At 37.2% G+C, this 12,948-nt stretch overlaps 1 protein-coding gene across 1 annotated transcript; it reads right to left on the reverse strand.

The window, feature by feature from the left end:
- Positions 1-1,640: 1,640 nt before the first annotated feature.
- hapln2 (hyaluronan and proteoglycan link protein 2) lies at positions 1,641-7,571 on the reverse strand. Its single transcript, XM_040030568.1, has 6 exons — positions 7,282-7,571; positions 7,022-7,126; positions 6,013-6,369; positions 5,532-5,648; positions 5,259-5,441; positions 1,641-2,366 (listed from the first exon to the last, which is right to left on the reverse strand). The coding sequence occupies exons 1-6, from the start codon at positions 7,313-7,315 to the stop codon at positions 2,089-2,091; spliced, it is 1,074 nt and encodes a 357-aa protein (XP_039886502.1). The 5' UTR covers positions 7,316-7,571; the 3' UTR covers positions 1,641-2,088.
- Between the last annotated feature and the right edge of the window lie 5,377 nt (positions 7,572-12,948).

Below are 12,948 nucleotides of genomic sequence, written 5' to 3' on the forward strand. Positions count from 1 at the left end.
CCAAACACACAATCTTGTTTCACCTTTCACCTTTATTAAAAAAGGGATTTCATGTGCGTTCTGTTTTCACTGAAAGTGGGTAGTAGATCTCAAATTGCAGTGCATCTCAGATAAAAGGAAATTATGTGGTATACTCTGTAGCAAGATCCTTATAGGTTACAAAAAAATGTGTGGGCTTGAAAAGCAAACTTAAAAATGGTAAGTCAAGGCAATGTGTAGTTTTAGTCTTTAGACAATGTGATTAAATTGTCAACACAACAAGCAAGATTGCAACGAAGATTTGGAAATTCTTTGCTTAGACTTGGCTACTCACTTGACTGTGAGTCAACTGTATATTTTGCGATACAATATTTGAACTTGATGAATCTTGCAACTGAGAAACATCTTCCATGTAATATTAGTTATAATAGCAAACGAAACTAACCACAACATTAAATACAGTGAACATAAAAAAGCAACAAAAAAACCCCAAACACGATAAGCGTTTGTTGTCAAGTGGTTTATTGCTAAAGACGTTATGTCTCAAAAACAGTGTGAATATTTAAGAGTTTCTCTCATTTGTAGCCATAGGATTGCCCACCATAGCGTACACTAAAGACAAATTTATCCATTGATCCAAACAATATGGAGTAATATGTTGTGGGCCACCTTTAATAAAGGTGAAACACGATTATGTTGTGAGTAATATGTTGTGGGCCAAAAGGGTTACTCCAGGACAGTGGGACTGTCCTGGAGTAACCCTTTTGTTTGGGCTCTTCCCTTTCTTCTGTTTTCACAGGACTGGTTCATCTGTTGTTGTTTGAAGGCAGAGATAAGAGAAGGAGGAAGAGGTGGGAACTTCTTTGGAAATTTCTTTTTATATCTCTTAAGAATGTATAGATACAGTTTACATGTAGATAAGGTCACATTAAAGCGTGAGTCACACTAGATCCAGATTTAATCAGATGCAGTTTGTTTTGTTTTCTAACATGTCTAACTGATTTAAACACCATGTGGAAACTATGTTAACGTTTTCTTGAAGGGGACATCAGTGATTCCCTTTAATTTTGGTATTTCTTTAGATGAGGGAAAGTACCAACCCTGAAATCAGAGAAATTTCATGTAGACAAACGGATAAAGCTACCAGGTTGTCTCGGTACTCATTAGAGATTTAATAGGAAAGCAGATCACTGCTATATTTTATTTTATTTTATATATTTTTCATAAATATGTGTAAAAATGTATAATTCCTGTTATTTTAACTTCTATTGCAAGGCTCATTAAATAAGTCCCTCCTTGCTTTAATATTTTCTTTCAATGTACTGTTGCGGCAGGAAGCTTTCCCTTGCACCCTTGGACCCACATTGGAACCTAGCAGCTAAACTGAAACTGAAAACTTAACAGTAAACTGCAATTTAACTGGTTGCTGCTACTTTAAATCATTAACAACTTGACATCATGACCTTATCTGTGCAGTTTAGAAAGAGGCTACTCCTTTCTTCATTTATATTCCAACGACTGATGGCATCTAGATGCATGTCAAAAATGAGTATTTTAAAGTTAGGCTACATCCAGGCACTCTATGATAAATAAGGACAGAGGCTCCAGCAGCTGAGATATTTTTGGAAAGTAAGGAAAAAAATATACAAAAACATCCAAACTGATAACAGGTCATCTTTTTATTCAGTAAATTAAATTATGTGTCATTAATTTACACATAAATCAGTTTATCCTTTGTGTTTATTCTCATTAGAGTATGCTCATATAAAAGCAAGAGTTATGTTAAATAGACACATGTGTTTGCAGAGCTGTTATTATTAAAGGCTTAGTGATAGATGATTGTGCATATAAACATTATTTTATAACATTTACCTGCAATCTACTAGTTGTTGAACTTTCCATGAACTTTCATTCTTTTAGTTATTTTTAATCATTATTATACCCACTCATAGTTACTTTACTATAATGTTGAAAATAACAATAGTGCAACGTGTCTGTAGCCTCAGATATGAACTTTCTTATTTGGGACAATCTTTTGGTATATAAAGCTGTATACACATGTATTGTGGTCTCTCAGGTCTCTCTGTCTTTCTTGCTCGTGCTTTTGGATTACCTATAGCAATAGACCCCGTAAACATGTGTGTTCTTGTCTGGGAATCCAAATGACCGTACTCCTGCCTCTGGAATGCCTCCACAGCGCTCCCTGGGGTTACTGATGGGAAACCGAACACTGCCATCTTTTAACCAACCGGCATTGCACTGGTCAAAGTTATGGAAATGCCAGGCAGCATAAAGCTGGCCGATCAATGCCATCTCAGCTCCCTGATTTTTACAAGTGTGTCCGGCCTGTTCGAAGGAGAAAGCCCCAGCTATGTAGAAGACGGAGCCTGTGGGAGCAGGAAACATTTGTAGGAGATATAAAGAATAAGTAATTATTTAAATGCTGACAAAAAGAAAATCTGCAACTGTTTAAATGTCCTTGTTGTTTTACAAGTCCAAACATGTCTGTCATATTTTCAACAGTAAGAGTGGGAGTATCAGTAGGGCTTTCCAGCTGGAGAGACAAACAAGCATTTTCCCACTGAACATGTTTCCATCATGTCACAACAAGTGATGGGATTTCCGGCTCTTTTTAGAGATCCGGCTCTTTCGGCTCGGCTCACTAAAAAGAGCCGGCTCTTTCGGCTCCCAACCGGCTCTTCAGGTTGTTTTGTTGCTTTAATTAATTAATTATCAACAACAATATAAAATTATGCACAAAAGGAATTAGTAATGTAAAAAACCGTGGTTTTCTTTATGTATGTTTATATATAAATATTTATGGGGACCCCTAGAGACGAAACATGTACAAACTCCAAAGCACAATATTAATACACAAACACTCACATATATCTATATATATATCTATATATATCTATATATCTATATATATATATATATATATATATATATATATATATATATATATATATATATATATATATATATATATATATATTCAAATAATTTTTAAAAAAAAGAAGTTCATTTACCTGTTACTACCACACACCCAATCCGATTGTTGGTACTTCCTGGCTTGTGTAGCCACTAGGTAACAAAAGCTCAACACAGCTCCTAGCATCCTGGAGCACTTCCGTTGTGTTTTGGAGTTTGTACGTGTTTTGGAGTTTGTACGTGCTTTGTCTCTAGGGGCCACTGTAAATATACTTTTATTTATTCACTCCACATAAAATGTAATAAATAAATTATAGAATACAAAAACCAACTATTTACATTTCATACATTTCAACTTTTAACTACTTAAATTTTCAGCTTTTTCCTTTTAAACAAATTTAAAGTGAAACAACACAAAACACTGCAAACCACAACACCGGCACACTCGTAAAATATAAATTAAAATATGGGAAAAAAGGGGGAAAAAAAGAACGCCCAGATCTTTAATTAAGGGAAAGGTTGGCATTTAGAAATATTAATATCACACTCAACTGACTGCGTTTTGTCTTCCCATTGCACTGATGGGTGGACAGTTCTTAGGTGCCTGTGCATGTTGTTTGTGGAGCTCTATATGATATCCTTTTCTTGTAGACTCTACACTCTGCCTTTGTTTTGTCAATATGATTGAAATGGTTCCAGACTTTGCTTCTTTTCTTGGTGTCACTCATTTACTTTACTGTACCTTTCCAATGTGACGGTGTTGTCTCTTGTTGTTGCTCCCGGCTGTCTTTCTTTCCCTCTCCCTCCTGCTCTTGTTGTGTGCTACTGCTGTTGCGAGTGTAACTACCGTCCCCGCTCCCTCAGCTCAGCTCAGCGCTGAGCAGAGGGGCGCAAACGCAAGGCTCTGTTTGGCGTCTCTGCTCAGCGCAAACACAAGGGTGACTTGCAGCGTAAAGCAAAAAAAAAGTGAAAGAGAGGGCAAGAGAAAGAAAAAAACCCACGGCTCCCAATAAGGAGCCGGCTCGCATCGTTCACTTCAAAGACCCGGCTCTAAGAGCCATTTCGTTCACCCATCACTAGTCACAACAGCACCTACTATCAATACTGCTTTTGTGTGGTAGGTATTAAAGGGCAGATTGTTTCTACTGAGAATCTGGATTCAGTATCACTGCACTCAAACATAAACAATCATCAATAAAAAATTAAGAAGCAACACCCTGTAGACCATGGCTCTACTGGCATCACCAAGAAATCCAAAGTGTGGTGACTTTCTGGGATCTGGGTGTGTTTGAGGTGCACTGCTCGGGTTTCTAAAGGGGGAACTCTTTTTTAAAATGATCACTGCATAGATTTTTGAATTTTGAATTTTCTTGTTTTTATGACTTTTTTTCTGGCAGTTTAATACATTTGTTAAACACTGTATAACTGTATACAAAAAATATTATATTTTCTAAGGATTCATCAAAAGTACTGTGGGTTGAGTCAGTTTATTTTGTCACTTTGACTCATAGAAGTTCAGAATTGTTTTCTCATAATTACGAGTGTAACCAAGAGTGCATACAGCCTACAGGAGTGCCTAAGGCAGGATGAGGAAGCCAGCTTAAAAGCGCTAAAACCTGCATTTCTTGGAAAAGTCACACAAGGCCGTTTCTCAACTGGTAACAGCTGTAAGATGAGTGACAGTTTTTTTTTCTATTTCAGTAATTTACTTGTTTTGTTAAGTGCTGATATAGACAACTTGGGTCATTTTTATTGAATTACACAAAATATAACTTGTTGCTGTGTGGTACATGAAGCTTGTTTCTTAGTTTTGGTGAGTTAAATTAACTTCACACTCCACCCTCACAAATAAAATAGGCTGTTTTAGGTTTCACAAAACCAACATTCCAGGAGTCAAAAGGCTAATGAGGATATAAAACCACTGGGTATGGTCACAATGTCTATGTCCATCTTTTATAAACAGTCTGTTGTGTGACATTCTGTACTTTATCTGGTGTTAAATTATTTCTTAAAGACTTAGTATTATTTGATTCCTTTTCTATTTTGAAGAACTCCCATGTGAAGACCAAACACACACTAGCCTCTCAATACTTCCACGCCTTGTTATGTGACTCTCTCGGCTTCTGCTCATTGGTTCTTTCTGAAGATACAGTGTCCCAAAAAGAAATTTATGTGAAGGATTGTAAATGAAACGCAGGATGCTGTGATTTTAAACAAGTGTATTACAACATAAATAAATAATAGCATTTGGATCAGTGATTCTATGTTTCAAACAGTTTGAGATTTGAAAAATATTTAACCACACAAAAAAATGGAAGAGTAGAAAAGTTTGTTTCCTATCTTACCAGATGTCTGCGAAGTGAAGCAAAAAGCATCAAACCGATCATTGTTTTTATCTTTTGGGCCGTAACTGCGGATGCCTGAAGGCAACTCGCCTCCACAAACTGGTCGTGGGTGAATAATCGGATAATGAACAGTGCCATCATGGAGCCAACCTGCGTTGCACCAATCCAAACCCTCAGTCCAAGCTGCAGGAAGAGACAAAATAATAAAGCTGGACAAGCAGTAGATAGCATTTGTTGATTTGGAATAAATGCTTTGAACAGTTTGTGGGGTACCTCTGTAAAGCTGGCTGTATGTGGCTAATGTGCCATCTTGCGCAGCACAAACCTCTTTTGCTTCTTGGTAATTGAATCTGTAACGGCCATCTTTACTCTGATACGGGAAGACCACACCTACAAAGAGAAGGCCCGCTGTCAGTGCTGGTTTTTCTCTGCCCTGGCAAAATGAGTGCCCCTATGAAGCTATGACAACATTTCAAAATAGCCTGTATATCTTTCACATCAGCGGTTCTCAGACTATTTTTCTTGATAAGCAGGAGAAAAAAAATATCCAAGCTGAACCATAAAAACATGGGTAAACCTTATTTTCTTTACAAAAAAATCATTTTTATTCTCATGTGTGTGTTTTTGCCCCATGACCCACCAATAGCTCAAACCACTATTTTACCAGAAATAGCCTTTTTTAGCTAGTGTATACCACACGAATAATCAGACATGTACCAATATCCTGAAAAAGCAGATACAAAAAATATTTTACCTTCAATCCTCAAAGTAATGGTGACGCTCTCATCCTCAATGCCATTGACCAGCTCACAGCGATACGTGCCTTCATCTTCCAGCTCAAGACGGCCGAGGTGCAGGGAGGCGTCCATGGCATGAGCCTTCCGCAGAGAAGCTCGCTGTCCAAGATGGCCGTATGGCTTAAATGCATGTGCATTGGATATCATGATAATATTTTCTGGTCCAATCTTCTCTGGTTCAATTTTTGTCCATTTAACCTTGTAATGGCTGGGTTTGGTTCTGAGGATACATGGTAAGGTGACATTATCTCCTCTTTGACCAGTGACGTCTGCAGACACAGGCGGCTCAAGAAGATACTTTAGTTTCTTGGAAGCTGTGGGCAAAAGAAAATCGAACATCATAAATAGAACACTAACATCAACCTCCCATGTGACAACCTTTTTGGGTAAAAGAACAACTTGTTTGCACTACACCGAGCAGTGCAGTGTAATTTTTTAAAGCTTTAAAATTTTCTTCACAAGACACTTTTTTTGGCAAAAATATTTGCATTGATAGCGTGTCAGTACCAACCAGAAAGTTTAGTATCTTTGAGCAAGATACTAAACCCCCAAGTTCTCCCTGATGCACTTTAAGTGCTCTGATTGAGTTCCACTCCATCTATGACTAGAAGTAGCCGTCTACATTGTATACAGTAACATATATTCTTTTCTTTACTTCACTGCACTGATAAAAAATATTCTCCTCATAATAAATACTGTGCTGAAGATCAAATTTAGCCTATATTTGCATTTTACATAAGACAAACCAATCAGGAGTTCAATACTGGGCAATATTGGTAACATCATCAAATATGAATTCATTTTCTTCTGTTACACGGATAAATTCACAGATTGTATCATTAAACATGACGTACGTTAGGCAGTAAATTAACAAGTATGTAAAGTAATCTCAGGTCAGTACATGAATATGTAACTGCAAACCATTGCCAAAACATCACCCATCATGTGACAGTAATGGGATTTTACCTGCTCTCTCCGGTGTATATAAAGCTGAAGACCAGGTGAAGCACCTTGATATCAATAAAAGAATCACTGCACAGTTCATTATGAAGGGTGTCACTCTTCCTCCTCCTGTGTTTCACGAGAAAACAGAATAATATTTTGTTGTCACAGATGGCCTGGGATCATCAATAAAACTTTAAGTTAAGAAAAATTGTGGTACATTTTACAGTCCAATATGTTTCCCAAATTTTAAATCAGAAATTGGCAAAGACAAAGACAAAAACCTGCGTAATTGAGAAGATACAGCCGTTCGGTCATCCTCCAGCATCCTCCAGCACGATGTTTTTAGTGTCCAATCAGAAAATTCTCTGGATAAAGCTTGACTTTGTTTCTCTACTATTTATCTCTGTTGGGTTCTCTGTCCAATCATCAAATGTTCAGCTGTCATCGGTCTCTAACTCTTACTCCCTCTCTTCCCTCGCTCTGGTCATATGGTCCACTCTTTAATCGACAGTGTGTAAACTGGACTCTTGTAACCATACGAAGATCTGATACTCACAAGCTTTTGTGTTTGTTTTCGTTTATAGTCTTTTTTTCTTTGTTTTTATTAAATGTGAGACAAAATATGAAAAACAAAAAGTTTTCTCAGAGGATTATAACTATGAATGAAACCAGCATTAGCACCTAAAATTCTACATTTTGGTGTTGCAGGTCAAGGTGCAAACACTGATTTGTAAAACATGCCATTATCTGATTTGTTTGAGCTGACACATACTAAATCTGTCAGTGGTAGATGTTACCTTTAGAACATGAATAAATGAATTATTTATTAATTGTCCATCAATGTATTGATTGATCAATTACCAGATAGCAAAGTATCTATAATCTTATTCAATTCCTGTTTTAGATGACTGAAGAAACAATGAATATATACAAAGATAAGTTTTGTGTGTTGCTTCTTAAGAACACTTAAGAAGGAGAACCTTAATATTACACATTAAAACAAAGAAAAGTATTAACTTTGATCAAATCTGCACACTTTTCTTACATTCTCTTGTGCTGTCAAAAAACATATTGTACAATAAAGTGCACCGAGTGATGAGCCATCTCTGAACCCTGTAGACAACAAGTTAGCCTGTGTATTCTAACCTTTCCCATAAGGTCGTTGCCAAAGAGCACTATAGTGCGCATTGAGCCATCTTTGTTATTGCCCACATGGCTCTGGGGGCAGTGGGAGAGGAAGCTGTGTCGGACCTAGTTTCCTATTCCACCACGGTCCTCGGCACAAGGGCGGCATTGTGAGGGTTATGTTCTCCACACAGTGACAGCAGGCAGGAGACACACAAACAGCGTCCAATGTGGAAAAAAAGATTAAATGATGGGATTCTTCTGTTTTTGCTGGTGTTGCTTCCCTATTGTGCTCCGTCATCAATGGGACTCTTTCATGTCCTCCAATTAGTATTCGCACAAACACCTCTAGGTGACAACAACCAAGTGGCTCTACAGAACTCTCTCCATATACAGTACCAATGCATTCATTACGTTGCTTCAGTTTGTTAAGGTTTGAAGGTATTCTTTTGTGCACAGCTATCTTCTGCACTTTGATTGGATGATTACAACTCTTTGATTCTTTCTTATTTCAGTAACTTTGCCTGCTGATGAACAAAGCTTTACCTGGCCTCACATTCAACTGGTATACAGAAGAGTTCATGGTTGACTCAATGTGTCCTGTGGCTGGTGTCCCCAAACAACACTGTTCCAGAAGTCTTTTGATTTATTCAAATCAAAGTTTTCAAATCTTTGCTATGTTGTCATGCTCCTAATAGAGAGAAGCTTTCTTCTGGTAACCCTTCCAACAAGTCCAATATATTCAGGCTTGTTTTATAATTGTTCTCTCATAGGTTTAATATTTAGCATGCAAACTAAATCATGTAGAATCTCTTTTGGGTGAACTGCCTATGAAGAGTCTTGCATTGTGTTAACACAGACCTGAATGTTCCAGATCAGCAAACTACATATACTCCTGCTTATATATAGGAGATCACACTTGTTGATGATCAGTTAATCAAGTGCATGGACTCCTATGAAAATGCAGCCTTTCATGGTCTTTGTGAGTGTTGATCTCCTGTCTATGAATAGAAACAGAATGTTATGCCATTTTGGGGCAGCTACACCAATTTATCATAGAACAGAAAATCTAAATCATCAGGATATCTGTTCTTCAGATTCTGGTTGCATTGTAACAGATAGCTGAATATTGCTTGCAGGGCTTTGTGCTGTTAGTGTGAATTTATGTTGCATAGAAATGTTGCCCTCTGCAGTTTAACTATCATAACGACAATAAGTAACTTTATTTTGTCATAGTGCCATCATGTGGTAGTTTTAATACATTTTTTTACGCCAAACTGTGATCTATATTTTTCAACTTTTTTTTAAAATTATTCTTTATTGAAAAATATACATCAGTTCAAAAAGCCTCACAAAAATATTTTTGTTCTTTTTTTCACTTTTCACTTTTCAACTTTTTGGCTCATTTTCTTTTACTCGGCAGCTGCCTAAGGCTCAAAGCTACTTATTAAAGCCTGCAGGTAAATGCTCTTGCACTCTGTGACAGTTAATTTCGATTTTGTTGATGGATGTGTTTTTGGTGTTTCGCAATTTACTTTTGAAGCTCTAAGCAGGGCTGCAAATCACAGAGTCAGTTAAAAGCATTCAACATTTTAATCTCTACACATTTGATAACCACTCAGTCCATCTAGAGTTGATGAGTGGGGCTAATATGAGAGCTGGTCGACCTGCCTGCAGCCCCGATGTAGTACTGATGCGTGACTCTGTTGACAAAATCTGTGAAAAAAGTGCTGAGGTCATGAAAGTGCCTCATGGTAAAAGTATGTACTTTTTGCCAACATTTCTGAAACTTCATCATGTAAAGACACATCACCCTAACTTCTAACATAGGGTGATGTGTCCAATGCTAAGGAGTCACTGGAGGCACTTCCTTGTCTGACTAGGTTTCCCGTGTCTTCCTTGTGTGTAGGTGGCTTTTTTGTCTTTGCATTTCATCTAAGTACCAGGAGTCTGAAATAAAACCTTTTGACCTTTTGATTCTTATGAGGCATAATGCATAATGATCTTTTATAAGAAATGTGAAAGCTGTTTTCCACTCCTTTCCTGGGCTAGTTTAATTTTACACCAAGTAATGTGCATAAGTTTACAGCAGAAATGTGTGAGACCAAAAGTGACATGTCTCTTTTTCACAGCCAGCTGTTAGGAGAAATAATGTAGTTTTTTTCCTGTTATTTTCAGAGGTCCTTGTAAACTTCCACCGTCCTTGTAACCATAAACCCCATATGGGCACACACTGTTTCTTAGAAAACAGTTATCAGGAAATGTCAACTGACTGTTACACTGAAAATGAAGTTGCTGGTACTTAAAACCAACACAAGCTTGTAAGATGTAGAGCTGAGGTGTACTACAGAGTCAGGTTGTAATTTTAGATGAGTTCATCAGTAAGGGCAAATGTTTTTACATGAAACAAAACACATTTTACACCATGCAGGCTGCCGGATGGAAACACCAGTCGTTATTATCAGTCCTTTACTTATCTTTGTATACTTATCATTCACCCATTCACGTCCCTTCACATTTTCCATGCTCAGTTGACTCAAATGTTACCAGTGAACATAATTCAAGGCAGCAGTTCACTTTCCAAATTTAGCAGCATTTTCTTGTTGTTTGCACTGTGTAAAAATTAAATAAACAAACAAAAAAAAAAACGACATTGACTTTGAATAGGATATTTGTTCTCTGTGCCAGTCGCGCTGACTGTGTCTTTATTTTTCCTTTCACATTATCACTGATGTTACTGTTTCACATCAATACAAATTAACATTGTGTAAGGTTGCGTTTGGAATGTGAATAGGATAGTGTCGTATTTAAGTAGCGTGCTGTAAGCATTTAAACATTCCCGTAATGCCACTTCTGTAGTACGCTGATGGTTGTCAAGTTATCGGTGTGATGTGTCATTTGACTCTGTCCATTATTTTCTACAAATCACGTTTTCATGGTATGCTGATTATTGCGATATAAGACATGTGACACTTGCTAGTCTCGAAGCACTGATGCGGATCATGCATTGGTTGGCTGCTCAGATACCTCATTCCAATGAGAGTACTCATGCCCTATCACACTTCAACATTCCTTAGTTTTGATGAACAAAATCTTTCAACAAAAACTGCTCCACATTTATTTAATTATATAAAGACATTTTCAAGTGTCTGCACAAACTGTTACAGTCCTTAACACTGCTTTTTGAAGTTAATAAGAGGTAGAATTGCTGATGTGTTTCCAATCACTGATAGAGCAAGCCATTCAGGTCCTAAAGCAATAAAGTAACCCCACACCATCACACTACCAGCACCATGTTTGTGTGTTGGTGTGATGTTCTTAAGCCAGATGTAATAGGGCTCAAAGCTTCCAAAAAATTCAATTTTTGTTTTGCACTGCACAGAATATTTTCCCAAAGGTCTTGAGGAACATCAAGATGAAGAAGGGTTTTTTTTTGTTTGTTTGTTTGACAAATGTGAGATATGTCTTGGTGTTCTTTTTGATCAGCACTGGATTTTGTCAGTGTCAGTAATTTTGATAAGCTGGCCACTCCTGGGAAACCTCACCACTGAAACATAAATGAAATAATAATTTAAAAATGACATTTTATCATTTTATCTGCATTATATCAAGAAGGGGGGGGGAATACTTTTGTACAGCATTGTACATAATACAACAAAAAATATATTAAAAATGACAGGAGTTGTTTGACCCCTTGTCCTTTACATGGAGTGATTTAATAATGAGCCTGAGGCACAAGCTGAGTTAGTTGGGTAACACACATACGACAGTCATAGAAGTAGATATGAATCTCACAGCAAAGATGAGAGAGAGAACTTAACGTTCCCATACATGTTTTTCCCCTTTTGAGCATGGAGCACCTCCAGGTTGTTTCATGCCAGAACTGGAAACCAAAAACAACAAAGTGCAGAATCGTTATTTGTGTGTGTGTGTGTGTGTGTGTGTGTAGGGACACTCTTTAGGTAACTAGTATATATATAGTCGATATTTTCAGCTCAAATATCAATCATTTACCTTTTAACCTTTAAGTATTTCCTGCAATGATTGCCACTAATTGCCACTATTTAAAGACATATATTTTGTCACTTTTACACTGCGACAAGACATTTTGTGCTGCAGGTATAACACATGGTATTATAATGAAAAAGAAAAAAATCGTTGAAGATTTTGCAAAATATGATATTGTACATCCAGATGAGTGACATGGACTGAATTTAAACAATGAAAATAGCCAGTGTGATGTCAACCATGTTGAGCATTCTGGTCATTTCCACCTTGACGTCTCGAAAGCTGGATGTGATGCGTGAGAGGTGGATCTGACTGAGAAACCAAGGAACACTGCATGCTCATGCAGCGGCGGATTGTCCATCAAAAATAGCCACACCCTAAAGCATACCCTGCTTCATACTATGTCGACTATTTTATTCTTACTGGGATCCTCTTTTTCAAACTGCACATTATGTTGTGTTCAACAAGATGTGAAACCCGCAATGACACTATGAACTCATTAGGAATTCATATGTGTTCATGCCATTTTAAGGCATTTTGTACAGGAAGCTATTTTTTTTTTTTCAGGTACTGTCTGTGTCTATAACAAAAACGCTATAACAAGAAACTTCATGCATCTATTAAGATCAATTAACAGATGCACCTTAAAAGGTCACATAGGCCTGGCAAAGTTCCCAGAGTACAGTATAAAAGTGTGAAGTACCAGTATAGATTCCCACTGTCAACTATCTCAGTCTTACATAACAGGCAAGCTTAGGCTTGCATTTATCTCTTTTCATGTGGTGCTGGAGCTCTTTCTGTTTGCTGTTACTATA

Source organism: Simochromis diagramma, unplaced genomic scaffold (genome assembly GCF_900408965.1).
Source record: "Simochromis diagramma unplaced genomic scaffold, fSimDia1.1 OVJJ01000361.1, whole genome shotgun sequence".
Taxonomy (NCBI): domain Eukaryota; kingdom Metazoa; phylum Chordata; class Actinopteri; order Cichliformes; family Cichlidae; genus Simochromis; species Simochromis diagramma.